The sequence below is a fragment of the Lineus longissimus genome, chromosome 9 (assembly GCF_910592395.1).
Source record: "Lineus longissimus chromosome 9, tnLinLong1.2, whole genome shotgun sequence".
Lineage (NCBI taxonomy): Eukaryota > Metazoa > Nemertea > Pilidiophora > Heteronemertea > Lineidae > Lineus > Lineus longissimus.
Window position 1 is genome coordinate 13,716,560 of NC_088316.1, and position 21,857 is coordinate 13,738,416.

Here is a 21,857-nt window from a genome sequence, read left to right on the forward strand (position 1 = left end):
TCTCAGATTAACAGAATGTGCTTTTCAGCTGTTTAAGAAAAATAGAGCGGAATTGTGAGCCGCTCAGGCAGTAGAGAATAAAGTTGATTGCATTATTAGCAAATGACAGAATCTCAACTACAGTTCCGTAGAGGAACAATAGGGCTTGTGCATGGCGCCGAGAGAACTGACTGAACTCTGGAATGGGCAAAAGATAATACAGATGATAGGGCAGGGTCAGGACAATAAAGACAATGCTGACGACTAGAAGCATGACTGTTATGCTTGTGGTATCTGTGGCGGCCGCTCTAGTGCTCTCACTGAGCATGGTCTGCTTCTTTTTGCGGTGTAGCACCTTGCTGATAATGAGGACATTACAAATAGTTATCACAATGAATGGCAAGGCTGAATAAACCACCATATCAATATAATACCACGGGCCTTCATAAAACTTAGCGTATGAACCATTCATGGCGCTACAGAACCCTGTTTCATCGAAATCGAAAAAAATTATGAAATGGCAATCAAGGAGGAAGAGTAATACCAAGCTACTGAGAAATATTTGGTATGTGCGTCGTTTTGTACAAATGGTCCGCGCCTGAAGAGGCAGCCCGACACATATACAACGTTCTATTGTTAGCATCGTGATGCCCCATGATGAGAGCTGAAGGGAAAACGGGACAAGAAATGCATGGATTTTACACATGAACACAGACACCATCCGTATATCGATGGAAAAAGAACGAAAGAGCCACAAATAAAGCAAACCAGTGTACAGGACTAGAGTGTCGCTAAGTGATAATGTTACTAACAGAATACGCGTGGACGCATTTCCAATCTTTCCACTTGTGACCGTAAAGATAGTCGCCACATTTAGAACAGTACCTGCAAATAAAATTACTGGTGCAATGTATCTTACAAGGATAAGAGCAAGACGGGCTTCCCATATGTCTTGTAGCGACTGTAAAGAAAAGTATAGATCACTTAATTCTGTACTTCCTTTTTGGGTTGTTGAAAATGCCATGCTGGATTTATGTTGTGAAATCAACCTGGTCTGTCTTTCAAAATATCTGATGTTAGGAAGACAGTGACAATGGTCCTTCTGAACAGGTATCGCGATTAAGTGAAGATCTTTTGGTGTTTTGGTTTCAAAATGGCTTAAATATTTGGAGAATCAATCTTCCATCTTGACATCTTGACATCTCCCAGATATTGTAGGGTCTTTTTTGTGGCAGGCATGTTGTATTCTCCAAGTCAAACGTCTTGTGGTTAATCAAGGACTGAATGTAATTGAGATAGAGAAATACATGTATGACATTGTAAATTACCTGTCACGAATTGATTTGCCTCCGTTTGTAGAATTGTAAGTTGCCTGTCATGAAATGATTATGCTTTGAATTGATTTCATTTTCAGAGGAGGTCAGCAGGGAGATTCCATGATTTCGAGCACTGTTGGAAATCGCCCTGCCAGTACCACCAAAATAAAGGAACTGTCAGAGTTTTTTCAAGAGAAGATCTTTAGCTCCAAACCATGCATTTTGAAGTTTTAGGGAACAACAGGGTCTCAAACCAGCTGGTGCAATTGTGCAAGATTGAAGACACTCTTTATAAATCAAAAGTCAGAGCCGGGGAAATGAGGTACCTCATAAAAGGACCATTGATTCCTGATAAATTTGGCTGAATCTCGAAGCAATACAAAACATAAGGTTGACTAAACAAGAATCGGCAAAATCACACAAGAGATGAGGCTGTGACAACGATGATGATCAATGCTCATCCTGCATCCTGGTGAAATACAGGTGTATCTATTCTTAATCTTGACGGTGATTTTCCACTCGTCCTGATGACCTGAAACAGACCATTCCCCTCAGTAATCAATGTCAATTCTCATCCGGGCTAACAGCTTTGAATCAACACGACATCCTTCCGATATTTTGTCCTTGTCGCAAAACCAGCTTTTGTCACACGAAATCAACATGGACATCCCATGTCAGTTGTTTGGTATAGTATCGCCAGAGAATTGCATTTTGATGAAATGATGACTGTGTAATAAAAATAATCTGCACTGTGTCCCCTGATGAAGCAACTGTCGGCTTACCATTTTGCCTCTGGCAATAATTGTTGACACCTCGAAGGATTCATAAAAAGATGGTAATGGTTTCAGCTTGTTTCAAATTACACTGATATGCTAGCTATTTCTTCGATTTACTGCTGTATGACAAAAAAGGACGCATAATAACTCTTGGTAACTTGTGGTACTGTCCGTGTATGCTGGACTTACCCTGTAGGCCTACAGTTGACGAAAGGCCAAGTGAGCCGCTGAACAGACTCCCACCTTTAAATTGGCATTCACTTCATATCATAATGAGTTATATTTGCTTTAGGATTTCAAGTTCCAGCCAAAATGGTGGTGCCTATAGTCAAACCTTTGGTTTAGACAGAGCCCTCTTCAGATAAACTTTTTCAGTTGAGCTTGCCAAAAAAATGAGAATGAAAACATTGGTAAGGCGAAAGTTCCCTCAAGCTAAGTCTGGTAAACTGATACGTTTTGCTCAGCTGCAAGCAGGCCTAGGCTTTGCGGTGCTCTTGCTGATTTTGAACCATTCTGCCCTAAGCTCAGTAACAGCTTCAGCAGATCTCTCTCAAGATATCACACTCTCCTCTTCCCCCTTGTTGAGCGCCACGGAAACGAGTGATTTATATTGCTTTGACCAGCGATTGTATTCAATGTTGTGAAAAGATCTTCGGCCTGCTGGCAAACTGGTAATCACTGGGTTTGTTACTAATTGCAGGTTGCTGCAATCACCGATTCTCATCACTTGCAACTGGGATGACCGCAGCAAACAAGAGATCTTTGTTGCATGTTATCACGAACGCAGGTCACAGCTTTTTTGATTGCTGGTTTGCTGGGTGCTCTAGGCCTAATGCTACTGGTGCCACTTAGTTTCCCTGTTGGTCACGGCTAAAAAACCAAAACCACAACCAGTGATAAGGGTACTTAGCTGTTGGTGTGCAACATTACTTATCGCAACACTGATATGTCTGAACTGTGTTAAAGTCTTTGCAACTGACAGTTCTTTGTAACACAAGTTTGTTTGTGGTTAGCATGAGTATCCTCACTAAGCGGCTTGTCAGTGGTTAAAAAGAAACCTACAAATCCTCTAGATCTTTTATCATCTTCTTCATGGGTGAAAACAAATGTCTTAACGGAATCATGTTTGGCATAGGTTTTCAGTAAGCTGACTGTTTGACCTTTTAGTATCCATCACATGGCGTGACCTTGAAAAATGGGGTAACTTTGCACATTTGGCTATGTTATGTTGTTTCTCATCGCAATAGTTATTATGTTAGCTTCATGGCCCATGTGACAACACCACTTATTTGACTATCAAAATGAAGTCTTCTGAATGATTTTGCCATCTGCAACTACTGAAAGTGGGATATTTTTCAGAGAAAACCGATAGATGACAATTGTTGGAGAAGGTGTTCACCTGGCCTTTCTTCTTTGCAGTCAACATCAGCATCAAAGTCTTCAAGGTCAGTGGATGTCACAAATCAGGCTGTAGCCTAAAGATTATCCTCCATTTCCCACAGTTTCATCTCGACGTCATGATTCTTCAGCCAAGGTCCTGATCCGCTGGGCTTCAGACAGAATGCACATGCCTATCTGTTTTAAAATCAGCAGCCTAAACTCCCTACTTCCCTTCATTCTTGAAAGAGGGAGAAAGACAGTGTAATGATTGAGATATCTCTGGAATGCAGTAATGAACTGTGGTTATTTCTCAAGATCTCCTGCAGATACTTTGCAAAGTTATACTGTCTCCCCTGTTCTTGTGAGGTGATGGGAGAACCTATGGAAGAGTGACGTAGGTCCGAAATACCTTGTGGCCTTTGTATAATGCACTATGCACCTCTGAAGCTTCCTTTTGAATTCAGTGGTTATGATCTGAGGTAAATGATCAGTCAAAAAGCATTCAAGGTCACATTTCATTGTTTAATTTGAGGTGTTTTAGATTTGAAATTGATTCGGTACCACTGTCAGTACTGATTGTCTCACCAAAACTGCTCGGAGCAGGGAGCTAAAATGTTGGCCAAAACCTCAGGGAGCCGAGGTTTTTTACAAAACATTTTAGCTTTACCCAAGCAGATTTGGTGAGACACCCAATACCTCCAGTTCGATATCAATTCCTTGAATAGTGGACTGTTTATATGTTCATACATCCATGAATTTATAATGGAATGTAACCTGTGTTGCTCAGTTTCTGAGAAAGGGTCTGGATGATTATGACAAGTCTGTGTCTTGAAATGATTTCCTTGATAATGCTCGCTAATAAAAGTCCATCTCATCAACCTAATTTATGAGCATCAGCTTCAATGCTAAGGATATTTGCCAACTTTGTTACATTCCGATCGGATAAATGTATGATAGCAAGGAGAATTCCTGAAATTCATATTCATCATACCACTGATGATGAAACCTTTCTACACCTATTGCTGGTGTTACTGTTCTAGTTTTTGGACATGTCCATGCTGGTTTTAGGTTACTGTTCTAGTTTTCGGACATGTCCATGCTGGTTTTAGGTGTACTGCTGTATATTGCCACATCACAAATTATGTTATGCTGTACTGTGAAACCTCCCTTAGCAGAGACCTCTCTCTTAAGAATACCCTCCCTAGCTCTTTATTTTCTTTCCCTTGAAATTGACCCAATTAATCAGGAAACATCTCAATCAAGGACAGCATTTGTCAGTCCAAAGGCTGTCCATAATAGAGAGTTCCTACTGAGGCATCTAAGCATAATTTGTCATGCATTTCTTTTGCCAGTTAGTTATTTCATTACTGCACCTTAAATATCGCGAGGTCCATCTCAGTAACGTCATGCATTATAGGCCTACTTTGTACGGAAAACAGAATACATACTTGTAGTCTGCAAGTCCTCCAACAAGCATAACTGGTTTCCAATTCTGCAGACTCCAGTTACAGACATTTCATCGATAATCACCTCAAGATAATGTTACCCTACCTTTGGAGAGTCAAGGTGACTGGAATCCTATGTATTTCATGATACAAACAGGTAGCAGAGATGCGTTTCTATTACATCTAAATTTAGCCACCTAAAGGCCTTTGTTATTTGTTTACATCCGGTGATTTTGTACAAAGTTGACAGCTGTCCAAGTTCCTTCTAACATTTGAAAGTCATTTTTAGCTCACCTGGTGAGATATAGCTGTCATGGAGTGAAGCGTCTGTCATGTCATTGTCAAAGATAAATATTGCTCTGTTTCGTCCATTAACAACCCACATTTCGTAACCATTTGGCCTATGAACCTGAAACTTATACTCTATGGAAGTTCTCCTCTCTGAATAAATTTCAATCCAATCTGATTCTCAGTTTGGCCACCAGGGGGCTAAATGTGAAAGCACAAAAAACAGCTCGAACTCCTCAACCAATGGGTCGGATACTCACCAACTGTTTCATTTTAGAAACAACATTACATGATTCCCGGACCGATGGCCATCTTGTCTGTCGCTAACCAGGCCCTTGAAACTCCTGTAGTTGGGTGGCCATTCATACTTGCCAATGCCTTTGTCAAACCTGGGTTGCTTTGAGGAGTTTAAAGTGCCCCACAGGCCTAGCAACAAACAAGATTGTCACCCCCCAGTCTCGGAATCATGTATCCATCAAATGTATGGCAGATCAATTGGAGACAGACCATGCAGATTCAGTTCAAACACATTGTTTGAGGGTTTTCCTCTGAAAGAATGTGAGGATAGGCAAGACCGGATTCCATCCTCATTGATGGATGCTTTATACCTGAAGGGCGACAGAAATGTTGTTAAAAGGTTTCTGTATTTTTCTAACAGGTGGTAGTCTAATATTGAAATAAGTGCACTGGACTCTGGTATGCAAAAGAAGGCTATCTTTATTTCTTTGTGGATTTATAATTTACAATGTCAACTGAACTCTGATATTATAGAATCACTTGGCCATTATGAAGCGTGGTGGCTCAGTGGAAGAGTATCTGACTTGTGATCGGAAGGTCATGGGTTCGAGTCTCACCAGTACGACTCAGTACATTCAACTGGCTTGAAATGGCCGAGTGTAGTGCAGTATGTGTGTTCCTTGGTTTCTACTGGAAGGTTTCTTGATCAGGCTGTTAATGTCGAGCGCTTTTAGGCAATATTGTTGTACAGCAAAAAGTGCTGTATGAGATAACTTACATTACACTTATATTATTAGTTTTAAAATATGCAACTGCTGCACTGCACACTTACACCAAAGAGTACACATCATGTGAAATCGAGTACATTGTGTGAAGATGTTCATGTTGTAATGCACTTACATTACTTGTGTGGCCAACCTCACAATTTCATATACCTTGGAATGTGTCTGTTTATAATAAAGGTGAAAAATGTACAGCAAATATTTAGCGATCACATAAACTGTTTATTTACATCAATTCACACTTAGGTATTTTCAAAGAACATCTAAACTACCTGATATTATGTTGATTGAGATTTCATCAATGTTCATGTGGTTTATGGCTAAATGGATGAGTTAAAGAATAACCTGAAAAAGCACCCTTTTGTAAAAGATTCATTTTAAAGAGATGAAAAGTTTGTACAGAGCTGTTTTCTGTTATTATCATCATCATGGCACTAGTGAAGTCCAAAAGGACACGTCTGATGGTGCATTCACGAAAATCACAACGGTACCTTTATGCGGGGTGGTGAAAATTATAAAATAGAAAAAGGCTTGTGCAGAATTCACTTTGATGCTTGTAGATCTGTTTTAAAGTGGATCCCAGTCAAACATTTTTCCCTGAGGAGTCATCACATTATCTACTCCACTCATGTTTTACACCATCATTCATCCTGAGGTATCAAGATAACTTCATTCAAGCCGCCCAACTTCATTCAAGCCTATCTTGGTTGCAGCCATGAAAAACATATGCAGGTCTTAAAAAATCTTTCAGCAATTTCTTTCTACAGCCCAGCAAGCAGTGGCTTCTTGAAAAGTATATGCAGCATCTAAAAAATTGGTTGGTAACCTGTCCATTGCATTTAAGAAGGTTTGCATTCTAAGCTGTTTAAACTTTTTTCATCTCTGTTCCTTTCTGCTGTGACTTTCCTTCAGATGCCAGTACCATGCAATCTTTAAACCATTTAACATCTTCGATAATTTTTCTTTTTGTGGCAAAGGTATCCATCATCAAAAAAGTGGTGCAGATTCACCAACTGTGTGGGCTAATACTTAAGAGCTTGAACAGTTTCTCTCTCAAGAACTAACATTTAGACTACTTTAAAAAAAAACAACCAATAACATCTTTTCCCTATTTCTCTTTGCAGGATGGTGTGTGCACCTTTCTGGAAGTTTGTTCTAAACAATTTGGATTATTAGATTGGCAGCTGTTTCAGACCAGTGATCTAGACGACCTCAACAAGAGGAAAGATATTGACAAGTAAGTTTGAACCAGAGAACTAGATTTATCTGCCTCACAGAGATTCCTCAAGGCAGGAAATCGAAGGCATGGTATTTACCCAGGTAAACAATAAAATACATATCTTACACATTGTTGATGGCTTTTATTCCGTGTTAAGGATGTCGGGAACATTGTTAGATTAGTGTTGTGAAGGATTCTGTAACACTTATGTTTTTTTTCGGGACAAGTAGCTTGCTGTTTCAAATATTTGAGTAGTTGTCGACATTGGTTTGCCATTGTTGGTATGCGTATGGCAAGCCAAAGCGGAATTTATTCAAGACTTTAGAATTACCATTCAAGAAGTTAAATATAAGTTCAAGAAGGAAATATATGTTCAAGACTAAAATATGTTCAACCTTGAATCAAATGTTTTCAACCTTGAATAAAATATGTTCAACCTTGAATAAAATATGTTCAACCTTGAATAAAATATGTCCAACCTTGAACAAAATATATTCAACCTTGAACAAAATATATTCAAGACTCACGTGACCATATTCAAGACGCACGTGACCACAAAATTGATGACGTAGTTGCTCATGTTTTGATGCTTTACGGACTTTCCCGAACCCGCGTCCAGACTTTCCCGAACCCATGGTACTTGTGTTGCGTTTCGGAGCTCGAATTGTTCGCACGAGGTTTTGACACATGGTTGTACACGTACCTAGCCGCCTACACCTGACATGTACTGTAATCCTACACATCATGACATGGATGCCGAGTGAATGTCAGAGTCGATACATGTTTCACAGACATATCAGGCAAATTATAGGTTCAAAATGCGCAATGCCTCTCACCTTTCATTCTTAAGGCCGACACCACTGTATCGGATTCTCGTTGTCTTTTGACATGTTTGAGTGTTTAGGCTATACAGGCAATCAATCATGTCGTGAAACAGAACGCATCAGAAGTACCACAGATTCTACGCTCTACGTCATCAATTTTGTGGTCACGTGCGTCTTGAATATGGTCACGTGAGTCTTGAATATGGTCACGTGAGTCTTGAATATGGTCACGTGAGTCTTGAATATATTTTGTTCAAGGTTGAATATATTTTGTTCAAGGTTGGACATATTTTATTCAAGGTTGAACATATTTTATTCAAGGTTGAACATATTTTATTTAAGGTTGAAAACATTTGACTCAAGGTTGAACATATTTTAGTCTTGAACATATATTTCCTTCTTGAACTTATATTTAACTTCTTGAATGGTTATTCTAAAGTCTTGAATAAATTCCGCTTTGGCTTGCCATATATGCGGTAGAGGAATTTAACCAAGTACACTCACCTACCACTTGGGGACCATCTTGTGGTAAGTGACTGATTTACATCCCACCTTGATTATAAGTCCAATCCCCACCATTATAACAGGCATTTTCATTGGCTGTATTGTTTCAGGTCTGAGATCGAATTGGAGACGGAAAAAAGGCTAAGGAATGTAAGTTATTATTTTACCGCACCACTTGACCTTGGGCTGCACTTGCGATGAACGCCAAATCATTATCAACTGGGCTGCTGCCAATGAAATATATCCCATGATAACAATTGCAGCACATCCCTATCACAAGCTATCAAAAATGGCAGTGGTTGATTGTCCCTCTAAGTTGATGCAGGGGTGTCATATCTTTTGTAACAAAATGGGGGGGGGGGAAGGAAACAGCTACTGATGTTTGCAGTTGGTAGAAGCGTTAGGTAATAAACTAATCTTAAAGTAAACTAATGGTTTTATCTAGTCAGTTTTTATTGCAGAGATTATGTAGGCCTATAATGCAGACCCTGATACTATCAGAAATTCCTCCATAATCTTGGCATCTATCACTGATCAGTCCTGATGGTATGAAGAATCTTTGGTAATGATTTTGTTTAGTCTGTTGATCTAGTACAGCCTTCCTCTGATGGTCTGGCACCCATCTGTAAGGAATGTCCCATAAAAATAGCAGGTTCTTAGCCTTGTGGGTGCATGGGTGCGGGGAACCTTCCAGTGTATTCCGATATTGAAGCAGACAAGCTTCCTCAATGCAAAAGGATCTGACAAAGTAATGAAAGTTGGGGCTTATAACAAAGATTTTCTTCATTTGCTCATGATATCTTCATGTTAACTTTCATACCTATGGTTACCAACGATTGTAACCTGATTGTAGGAATGCTACTTTCTTATTTATGGAGTCCAGATTCCATAGGGTGAATGGAAATAGTTCAGTTATGATGATGGTCAGAAACACCTTCTTGTTTGTGAAGGTTACCAGGGATTATAACCTGATGGTCTTAATGGGTCGCAGATTTCCATGAGGATGAATGAATGCAACTGAGTAATTATGATCAGTATGTATCTTGATAGCAGTGTCTGCTCAAAGAGGGCTGTTAAGAAGAGACTCTGTCACATTTGGTCCCAAGACAATGTCACATATGGTCTCAAGGCCAGACAGGACATGGTTACACCCAGTCTTAGATGAAATGCATGTGATATCAGAGAAGACTTGTCCACATCTGATCCCAGATGAGACACTGTCACATCTGGTCCTAGGATGAGACAGTCTCACATTTGGTCCTTGATTAGACATTGTCACATCCAGTTGTAGACGAAACACATCTGGTCTTAGGGGAGAATTGGTCACATCAGATCCCAGATGAGAGACATTGTCACATCCAGTCCTAGATGAGACACGGTCACATCTTGTCTTTGCTCACTGTCACATCCAGTTATAATCTGGTCCCAGATACGACAATGACACATCCAGTCCTAGATGAGTCACATCCAGACACTGTCACATCCAGTTCTAATCTGGTCCAAGATAAGACAATGCCGCATCCAGTCCTAGATGAGTCACATCCAGACATGTCACATTCAGTTCTAATCTGGTCCCAGATACGACAATGACACATCCAGTCCTAGATGAGTCACATCCAGACACTGTCGCATCCAGTTCTAATCTGGTCCAAGATAAGACAATGCCGCATCCAGTCCTAGATGAGTCACATCCAGACATGTCACATCCAGTTCTAATCTGGTCCCAGATTAGACAATGACACATCCAGTCCTAGATGAGTCACATCCAGACATGTCACATTCAGTCCCAGATAAGAAACTTTAGATGAGTGTCTGGGACTTTAAAATCCTCATAACCTTTATGCTTGGCTAGTACTGATGGTAGCAGTTATGTTGAATGGTTTCCACTCTATGCCTTGTTTGTATAGGTTACCAGGGGTTATAACCTGATGGTAGTAATTATTGGCTACAGCCAGGTGAGATGATTGATCAGTATTGATTTTACTAGGTCAGTGAGTTTTTGATTTGTTTAACTTTATTACTGATCTTGCCAAGGGGTGTCTTTAGCTCAAAGCAATTACAGCTTTGATATAAAGCTGTTTAATATAACAGTGATTTTTGATTTGTTTAACTTTTGAACTGATCTTGGTATCGTTAGCTCAGAGTATTTGCATCCTGGATATAAAGCTACATAACTGGTATTAATCTAAAATTTTCTGGTTATTTTCCTTGCTGATTACATTCTGTCAGTAAAAGTTTACAAACCGGTTTTTTTTCCCAATTAGCTGAAGGGGCATGAATTCCTCCTATCAAATAGTTACATACCTTACATGAATTTGTATTTTTTGCTTAAGACATTGAATAACTGGCATATACTGGTGAATCTATTGCTGAGTTGAATTTATCTCATTAATCAGTTGATTTGCAGATATATCTACGTTTAGTCTGCCAGTATTTTTGTATCATCTATCAATTTCATTCATCCCCTGGATTTGAAGATTCTGAAATGAAGACTTGGCGGTCCTTGTCTGTTCAATAAAGACTGATTGAGCCAACAGAAAATGGAGTAAACAATCAAAGTGATAGCTGTGGGTTTTAGGCATAATTTCAGGCCAAGTGAGTGCATCGATAAAAACTAGTTGGAAAATGTTAGACATGGTTTATGAAAACACCGGAAACGTCTATAAATTGCAATCTTGCAGGCATTTCTTGAGGAATGCATCCTCTTAGACAGGCACTTTCCCGCCACCCCGAGGTTGTATAGAAAGTTGATATCTCAACTAACTTGTAGAACGTTCCGAGTGTAAGATCGTGGCCCTGTCAAGAGGTTTGAAGTGGACCACTTTACTGTGAGTTTGGACAGGTGTCTTGTGTGCTTGGGTTGTTTGACTTCATAAGAAATACAGTTATTAGAGAGTGACGTTGCCCTGTGGCTGATGAATAGCATTCCCACCGGAGTGAAAAATATACTGTGAGCAATGGCTATTTTCTGCAGGGCGGAGGCATATTTTAGTTCATTGGTGCTATCAAAGGTGGCACCACTTGTCTATTAAAGGGAATATAGTCAGTTCTTCTGTTTCTGCTCTTCTGTTGGGGTTTTACTTGTCACTTTGTGAATGCACTTCAAGAAAACCTTATTCTTAAATGGGGGGGGGATGACGGAGGAGAAAATGCTGTAAAGGCTTGCGGCTGGTTACCATTTGAAAATATTGAAAGAATTTGCATTGAAAGTGGCCTTTTTTATATGTTACACGTCAGTTATGATCAGATAATATCGGACAATCTGAATTCAGCCTTTATGTCTGTTCTTGGCTATGTGTGGAATCCTCGCTTCTCTATGCCCTTCTTTAAATTAAATGAGGCGAGGCATGAATTGATAAAGTTAGACTAGAGCATGCTTGGTGGGCAGATCACTTTGTATGTCTGCATGGTTTGGCTACGTTTGTTCAAAATAGGCCTATTTTTTACCGGACATTTATAATTTGAATCAAACAAACATTTTTTCTATTTTAGTCATAGCAGGCATGAAATCCAAATTTGTTCTTTTACAAAACCATGAAAATATTTGTTTTGGCCCTTGATGTGTCACAGTACAAACTATAAAGTAAAGTTCAATTAAAAGAGCAGGCCCCACTCATATGTCCTTTCATGGAAGTCTACAAGTACGAATGATGTATTTCACATTTCAATTCAAAATTACTAAACTGTTTTCATTTTACTCTCATTCATGTCTATCTGTCCATGAACTAAGTATCTAGGATAGGTTACAATCCTGTCTGTAAGTAACCTTCCTTTCCACGCTCAAAACGAGAATCCAGACCTGCTTACTCGATACATGGTACTTATATCTTGTATTGGCCATCGTCCATCGCATTGCAAGTCTTGTGGCAGATGGCCAGGGCCACACCCTGCATGGTCACACTCAACAGGTAACTACCAGCTTATGAATTGGCAGCAGTGAAGCATCCAGATCAGGAAACAGTGGAACCTCCCTTAGTGGACACCCCTCTAATGAGGACATCCTCTCTATTAAGGACACTGAGTTTGGTCTCAAGTTGGTTAGGGCCATACAGGATTCCTCTTTATCATGGACAGGACTCCCAAGTCCAGAGGCGATCCTTATTAGAGAGTTTCTTCTGTCGTTTTGAGTCGGCCTATGTCTGAGTTGCTTTGTCAGGTCTACACTGACCATGACGATGTGAACTTAGAATAAGAATGGACCTCCTTAAAAAATGTCTGGCCGATACAATGTAGTAGTGATAATACAGATATGGCTTATGTTTTGAATTATTCACTGTGGAATTTCTAATGTACATAAATTTGCCTGAATTAGATAAGCAGTGTACTTAGTATTATGTTTGGAACTTACTAACATAATATTAATGAACTTTCACCAGTTGTGGCACATATTCAGCGTAATAAATCACTCGAATGACTGATAGTCATGTATTTTAATATCGGAATTGGCAACATACGTTTACATTTGGATATAGTGTTTGTTAGGATCACATCTTGGTCAAATTAATGAAATTTTATCCATATGTGATAGTGGACATTGTGACGAGGTAAGTTGATGTAGCGGTTAGTGGGCACAGGTGCAGAAAAGTCACAATTTGTCAAGTGGCAACACCCAAATATACAAGTTTGGCACGGAAAATGGAAAAAAAAACACGCCCAGTTATACAATTAAGAGTTCCGATGGACTTTACCCCCACTTCATCAATGAACCTCTCCTTTGATCAACATCCCCCACCCGCCTAATATGGTCTGTGCAAACATCGTGCTAAGACAGCGATTCAAGCTTAGTCAAGTTCCTTGCTATGACACACCCCTCATAACTCAGGAGGTTCAATACTCCAGGCCGATGGAGTCAGTACGCCAGTTTATCGGAGGTGCATTGGCCTAGGTGTGCTGTGTGAACATCGATGGAAAAAAACAACTCTCTTTATCAATTGTGCATCCTATACAGCTACATGAAGGAGATAATTCCAAGAAAAGCGACATTGTGTGGGTGATACTTTATGAAATATGGGAGATACCAATAGACACTTTTTTACAAAGACAAGTATAATGAGCTCGTTACTATCATGGTAGTGTAAAACTGACAGATCATTTTCATCAATTTACTCTTTTGGTGGTAATTAATTGCGCTCGTTAGAATAATGAATTTATCTTGTTGAAAAAACTTTGCGGATTCAGCACTAGGCATCACGATCCTGAAATTCATGCGAAGATGTATTAAGCCTTCATTTAGGTCATGTATTGTTTGGAATATAAATATGAATTAACTGGTTGTTTTGGCATTCAAAAGAGCTCCAACAGAGTCATGCGGCAGTTGACACAAACCATGAATTTCCTACTTTTGAGTTTGGGTGGCTTGCTGCATCACAGAGTCTTCAGCAGATATAAAGTGTCGCACAAACTAGCAATATTTGCCACATGACCTGTAACAGAACCGTGACAATGTGATGATTGAGGTTGGAATGTGACCGTGGTAAGGTTTAATCGAAATGTCTCGTCGTCATGTCTTAGGTCGCAGCAACTAAAATCACTTGTTTGTGCTGTGCTTTAGGATCAAAATTGTAACTGTGTGGGGCAAGAAATCTCATCTGGACATGCAGGTCTCCCACCTTGAAGACATTCCTAAACTTCATATGCCCTTCTGTTTTTATCAGGGATTCTTCTAAACAATTCCTCTATCTTTGAATTGATCAGTCAAGTTGTCGGGTTATAGTCCTTATCTTATACATGTAGATTCTATTATAGGGGTCACCAAAGTCAAGAGGCCTGACCTCACATTGCAATGACTTCATAGTGACAAATACCTAGATAAAATCTTATAATTCACATTGAGTAAATGAAAATTACGACTATATAAATCATTAAGGGTTGGATTACGCAAATAATTGACACTATCTTTTATCAAGAATGAATCGAAGTGGCTTCCAAAAGGAGACTCAGACATTAGCAGAACTAAAAATATTTCATGTATGTTCAAGGTATGGTAATGAACTAAATTAATAGCTATCATCTGGAACGATCGAGTCAATTTTTCAAAACGTTATAGTTGACACCCTTTGGACTGACAAATGCTGTCCATAATTGAGAGGTGTACTGATTACAGAGGTTAATTTCAAAGGAAATGACAGATTTCGGACCAAATGCAGTGTCCTTAATATAGGGGTGTCTGTTTAGCGAGGTTCCACTGTACTTGTATATGCCTCAACTATATTTTTAGAAATGTAACTTCCAGATGGTTTGAGGTTCAATCGGATTATATCAGCTTGGACTACCACCCGGATTCTGTCAGATTGTCACAATGTCCATGACAGATCAATGTGATTAATTATAGACCTGTCTATCCATCTATTGTTGAATTATGACTCATCTCTAAAAGCAGTATGGATATGAATTTCTTCAAAAGTTTAGGCCTATTGATTTAGAACCTTTTATTAGCGACACCCTTAGAACTGACTATAGGTGTCATATGAATGGGAGGGAATTCCTGCAAGCACTCAATGGCAATTGAAGTGATCAAGGTTTCATTAAAAATTAGGTTTCTGTTCTATATAACCATAAAAATGATAGATGCCAATATTGCATACCAAAATCGTGATGACATCAAATCATTCACTTGACAGTACTTCACATACCCAATTGAGAAAAACAACAACTAGATTATAGACGCAGATTAATAATGCCATATGATGACTGATTGATATATATTGGCGTATTTTGGAAGTTGGTCACATTCTTTAAATGCCATTGTAACATCTGTCACCAACATTATGACAATGGAATTTATCGGAAAATGACGGAACAACCAAATTTGTAAAAAAGTCATTGACTTTCAAGACCTTTGAACCTCTTTTCTGTGTAGTACCCGCACTTATAACTGGAAACTTAATAACAATGATGAAGGGATTTGAAGACATAGCTCTTTTGTTACTGCTGTTGCAAAGAGAAAAATTTCATCCAAATTAAAACCGGACTTAATAAGAAGCCAAATGACTCAATGACCCCTGGTCTAGCATCCGTCTCATTACTGGGTCTCCTCTATCTTTCAGGAGCTAATTGACCAGATGACCCCTCCTCTGGAATCGGTCCCATTACAGGGGTTGTTCTATTACTCCAATAGCTCCCTCATTGCCGATTGCTATTGTATCAAACAGCACCTCCAACCACCTTAGACCATCTCCCTGATTTGACAACTGCACGCCAATATGCCCTAATCCCCAATAATATGATATTTCAAAACCTGTCCGTGGAATGCATAACCCACCGGCTGGGACAGACACAAACGCAAGCCTTTCATATTCAAATCACCCGAGCATTGGCTGGAAGGCATTCGCTTTGTAAACACAATACGATAACACTTCTGCTGTACAGCACGGCATAGAGATCACTGATCTCGCACAGCTCCGTGGTGTCAAGTTTAATATAGCTCTCATATTTTGGATTATGTAACTGTCGTCTGTCATTGGGTGGCACAATTTTGTGGATTACCTCACCACAGCCGTTGTCAAAGTATTTCGTATCAGTTTTATGAAAGTTTCCAATCTGTTGTAAGTGTAAAACGCATTCATTTTCAACTGATTTTCTTCCGATTGATTTTGTGTTAATTCTGTACATGGAATATATGCCAATATACACCGACCACATATCGGCATTATCATAAGCCATTTTGCTTTGGGTGGATTAACCATGGTGTTGAAGTAAGTAACAATGGTTTTCATGTCAATCCCTGCTTAGAGCAATCTGTGGAGTTCTTAACGTTTTTAATGAGTTCGTCATCTGTCAAATTATTGTTTTGATTAGTTAACAGATTGGCGATGACAGACGGATTATGATGTTTGATTTGATACTTCAAACTTTCTTTATGTGATTGTGGTTATCATTGTAGGAAGGACATTTTAAAAACTTAAGGTATGTGGATTTCCCCAAAACAGTGTATCAACTTAATTGCTATACACTGTTAAGATGTTGACTGATTTTCAATGATAGACACAGAGATAATCATTTCAAATTCCATACAATGAAATACTATGATTATGTTGTGGTCATCATTAAACAGACAACATTTTTACATAGAATATGTTTCAGTTTCTGCACACTCTTACATCCCTGGTTCAAAAAACTGATAGCGATGGGTATGTCTGGTTGTAACTGTTTTTTTGCGCTTACATGTGTTGGTCATTTCTGCAGCCCCGATCAGTATGTCTGCTATTCATGTCAAATGGATATTTTCACCTAATTGCCTCAACATACATTGTTATTAGCTAATTACAGCCAAGAGGTCCCCTAATGTGATGTGAAAACTTGCACATGTTTGCTATAAAGTTTGTTGTAGGAGTTGGGGTGGAGTACATTATGAACATGTAGGTGTAACAACACTGTATGTTTGATTATTGGCGTGTCTCGACACAACTAATGCAAAGACAATCAATACACAAGAGCAGGTCCTGGAAAAAGTCTGGTGAAGCTGCAGGCACTGAGGAACCAAGATGTTTACACATATAGCATTGGCTATGCAGAGATATCGGGATGCTTCCAGTTGTCTGAAATGTGCTCGTAACATTAGGTTAATGAGCTCCATCATAGTCCCTTTACCCAACGAGTTCCCATGATCTTTCTCTCATCACAAGTGAGACAAATGTTCCAGTGGCAAAATGTATTTGTTGACAGTTTATCTTGCCATCCATCCGCATTGCGGTGAATTATTGTGGGAATGTTCCAACCTAACAATACCAATTAGGTTCTCCGTAGAATATTTGCGCCCATTATGACATGAAAATAGCTCGATGAGGCCAATATCCCTCGACTGGCCTATATTCAGTAGCCAATTATATCCATAAAACACCAAGATGGGAAGTGTTTTGGAGTGAATTACTTGTGAAAGAGTTAATTTCTGGTGTCCTTGAGGGCAGTTGCTGTTTGTAGTCTTTTTCAAAGGGCCGTGGCATATCCCAATTTTTCATGGGGGTACCCTGTAGGCCTTGACGTCAATGGAAGAGCATCTCTGAGGCATGCATATTTATTTCAAATAGTGGTATTTCAAGATTATAGGGAATGTAGTTAGAACTATTTTAGAAGGAGATTTGATGAAGGGTCTTAGTTAGTGTTTCCTATTCTTGTACTTTTAACCATCTTGCTATCACTTGCTGGGAGTAAGATGAATCTTCTTGAGGGTGATTGTACCAGGACATTATAGACAAGAAGGATACATTGACATTGAACAGATGGGGTTGCGGCACCTTAGGTTGTGTGTACTGTAGTAACCATCTTGCTATCTCTTGCTTCTAGCAAGGTGTATCCTGTTTACAGTATGTACCAGCACATGTAGACAATGTTGTACTTGACAAGGAGGTTACTTACAGACTTGAATAAGTTCAGCATCTTGGGTTGTATGTCCTGTACCAGTAACCATCTTGTTACAACTTGCCAGTAACAAGGTGTATCAATACAAGGTATAGTTGTACCAGGACATGTAGACACCCAAGGCACTGTATTTGAAGCTGAGTGCAATGCCTTTGGTTCTGCATCCTGCATCATCCTAACCATCTTGCTACCACCTGCTTCCAGCAAGGTGGATCTTGTACCAGGACACGATCAACCTGTGTCAATCTTGGTTACTTGTGGACATAAATGTGTAATTTTACATTTAACTGGGTGGAGTTCTTTGGCCGTATGTTCCTGTTCCACAGTAACCAGTCCACCTTGCTATTAATGCTATCACCTGCAAGTAACAAAGGTGTATCTTGTATGTTAAGCGCATCAGGAATTGCAGACATCCAGTACAATACTGAAACACAAATCAATAAATGTTTAGCTATGAATTATGACAGGAAACATGTAGGTGATTGTATGTCAGGCAGGGGTGGTTAAGTGCCTTGATACCAGAAGTAGATAGCGCTGAAGTGCTGTAGTTGACCTTGTGCCAGACACTACATGATGATAAGAAATGCCAGCTTGCATACTGGGATCTCCCACATGCTCCACCCTTTGCACCTGTAAACAAACGATTCAAATCGCTCTGACCTGCTATCCTGACTACCACTTTTCATCCCAAAAGGGCTGATATCTGTGTGAAAACATGTTTCTTGCAATGTCTTGCGAGTCTTGAAACCTGTTATCTGATCAGATGAGTGATGCTTTCAATTTCAGTTTGGAGTAAACTGGCCCTGTCTGTAGATTCAACAACGTTACATTTTCGATTGGGCGACACTTATTCTGACATGTAAAAAATTCAAAAATATCAACAAGCGGGACCTGAACAAAGCATCATAGCACGACCTGACAAGCTATCGATTAAGGACAATCATCCTATCATCTCAATCAAAAGACTTCTTTCGCAACATGTAACGGCAGATATTTCCAGCAATGGAGATCTTTTCGAAATGATGGATTCGTTTTTAGGCGATGAGTGTTTGAACCGGGACACGGTTGCTGTCTTTGTGTCAAACTGCATGTGATGAATGTTTTGAATTGTGAGAGTCGAGAACAGGTTTTGTCATTTCGCTTCGGTTGAGGGGTTCCTTGGTATGTCCTCAGTTCACCGATCTGTTTAGTTTACTGTTCCATTTTACCGAGCAGCTGATATTTCCTTTCAATATATGGGGGATGGATTTACACAGAGATTTATGGTTTTCGGGCACATAAGGACATGAATCATAATATTCATATGTTCGTGTTGCCTTGATCGGCGTACTATCAGCCCATCATGCATGTCTGATATGCAAAAATTATACAGGAGAAATTATGTATACTAAACCAGATGGGGTTGTAAACATTTCCAATGACAAACAGAACCTGTTGTCCTACTGTGATCAGCCATTGTCCCTGATGAAGCCTGGGCTCAGTCTTGGTAAATTCTAATGAGCCGCAAGCTTGTTTATACATCCTCCCTTGCTGAATATAAGAAAACTCTGGGTAAGTCTCATGGAGCCTTGGGACGGGTTACTCTTTTCACACTCCTCGGACGTATAGGAACCGGAGCCAGTAAGTTTTGTAGGTATTCCTGGTGATGACTTGGCCTTGCCTCTCAACCGGATTTATGCCTCTGTCTGGTATTTCTTTGATTAACGTCTGGTCATCGCTTCTTCCCTGCCTCTGGAATCAAGTTTGGTTTGTTCAGTTTATATTTGCAACAGGCTTAAATCTGTGGTTCTATAAGGTTTGCTTCTTAAGACATGATGATGCATGATATAGTTAGCCATTGAGAGCAATTGCATATAACTCTTGGTGAAAGCCTGTCACTCCCTTTGACGCGTACAACTGTGCCTTGTGCCAAAAGATGTGGGTGGAGATTAAGGGTGATGTTCTAACCTAACAGCTACTCTAACTGTTCTCAAATTAAGTCTCTGAATAGATTCTGCCCACCTTAGAATTCTTTGCGAGTGGATGATAAACGCAGTAACAGACCGGATAGGCCCGGTTCTATGCTTAGGCCTCCTTCCACTGCAAGCTTGACATACCAAGGAGCTATATCTTCCAAGAGATGTTGCCAATGAGCGGAATTTCGTTGGCTTCACTGGAAATACTGCCAGGGAAACATTCCCTCTTGCATATATTCGTTGAAATGAATTTAGCTCGGCGACAGAATTCACCCATGGAAAATTGATGTGGTTCCTAACTCAGTAGTCTTGTGAGGTAATCTGTCCCCCAGATGGAACCTCTTTGTAAACAGTTGTAACTTATTGGTGGATGCAAGCCAGGCCAAGGTACCAATGATATAACTTTTTGTGCTAAGGTAGCGAACATCTTTCATTCTTTCTCCGTTCTTAAAAGCGGCAAGTCGACTTTCTGTCAGTTCTAAGTTAGCTATGATGGATATTTTTGAGTTTTAAGTATTGATGGAATATACAGTCATAACTTCTTGGCAGACGTTGTTTTCCACTGATGATCGATTCATGTATGATTCATTTTCTGTGCTGTTAAATGTTGGAAGCTTATGGGCATTCTAAGTTAACGATTTTATCGATTTCTTTGTTTTAAACTTATCTCGGGATACACTGTTGTGGATGCTGCATTGTGAGGTTTAAGTTATGGTATTTATTCCTGTCAGATTCTGAGGTGGGAATTGGATAGCTCTGGAAGTTGGTGCAATTCTAAGTTCGAAGTGAGTATTTTCATCTGTCTGACTTTCCTAGTGCAGGTGGTCTTTTTGTTCACTCTGAGGCAATTTGAAATATCTCTGCAGTTTCTAGCAAGACAGCATCCGGGCCCAGTGACTGCTGTCTTCATCCAATTCACTTTACTTAAGTTCAGGGCTATACTTCGCAGAAAACAATTGCATGCATGTAACTCTAGTTTTTCTCCAAAAGACAATTACTCTTTTCCAAGTGAAAAGTCACAAACGCAGTTTGCGAGCCAGTTACATCTTTATGTCAGATGCTCGTTCTGTCCTCCTAATTGAACAATTTTCATCTCAAGCAACTTAATTGCTCTCTCATTATCGTTCCTAACGAGATGTAATTGCTACTAATTGAGTTTCATTAGGAGTTATTTGTTTTGACTCTATGTCAAAAAGACTTGTTTTTCATTCTAATTGTGCCTATTGATTGCTGCATGGAGAAATGTACATGAACGAAAAAGACCAAGTGAGATAGAGGTTATCATCATTCTGAATTTCCGGAGCTGGTTCTATTGGGTCTAGTTCAAATGCCTGTGGACCATTTGTGCTGTCTGAACCGAAACAGTCGCATGTGGACTTAGATTGACTTGTGGGTATGTGCACTAAGGTGTTTTGTTACAAAACCCACCACCAGGGGCACTCCTGATCCTATTTTCATTGATTTGCATCCCTATTATAACGCATTCATCCAGATTGTAGTGTGTTGTGTAAACTAGTGCAGGAAAAAGACCAAAACGAGGATGGATCTGATTGAATTGGAATGTGTTTTTTGAGTGCGTGTAAATGACCCAAATGTTCATAGACCTACAGAATACATGTCAAATATGCATAAAATAAGCTTAAAAGCCTCAGTGCTCTTTCAGCCTTAGCCTGGTATCATATTCCCTTTTGCATTACACCTGAAGATGAAAGAATGCTACTGATTCGGTAACTCTGCCGATATCATGGTATTTGTCAGTAACCGCAAGGCTTGCCAAACTCAACAACAAGAGTGC

General features: G+C 39.6%; 1 protein-coding gene across 10 annotated transcripts in view; it reads left to right on the plus strand.

Moving 5' to 3' along the window:
- The window catches only part of LOC135493350 (microtubule-associated protein futsch-like), an 85,491-nt gene that overhangs the window by 25,216 nt on the left and 38,418 nt on the right, over positions 1-21,857 (plus strand). For all 10 annotated transcript variants that reach the window (XR_010448221.1, XM_064780646.1, XM_064780648.1 and 7 more), the window contains exons 4-5: positions 7,328-7,440; positions 8,861-8,900. Coding sequence is in view for 9 of the 10 variants with exons in the window: in XM_064780646.1 (XP_064636716.1) it covers positions 7,328-7,440; positions 8,861-8,900 (153 nt within the window). In the remaining variant the exon portion in view is untranslated. The remainder of the gene's footprint in view (positions 1-7,327; positions 7,441-8,860; positions 8,901-21,857) is intronic.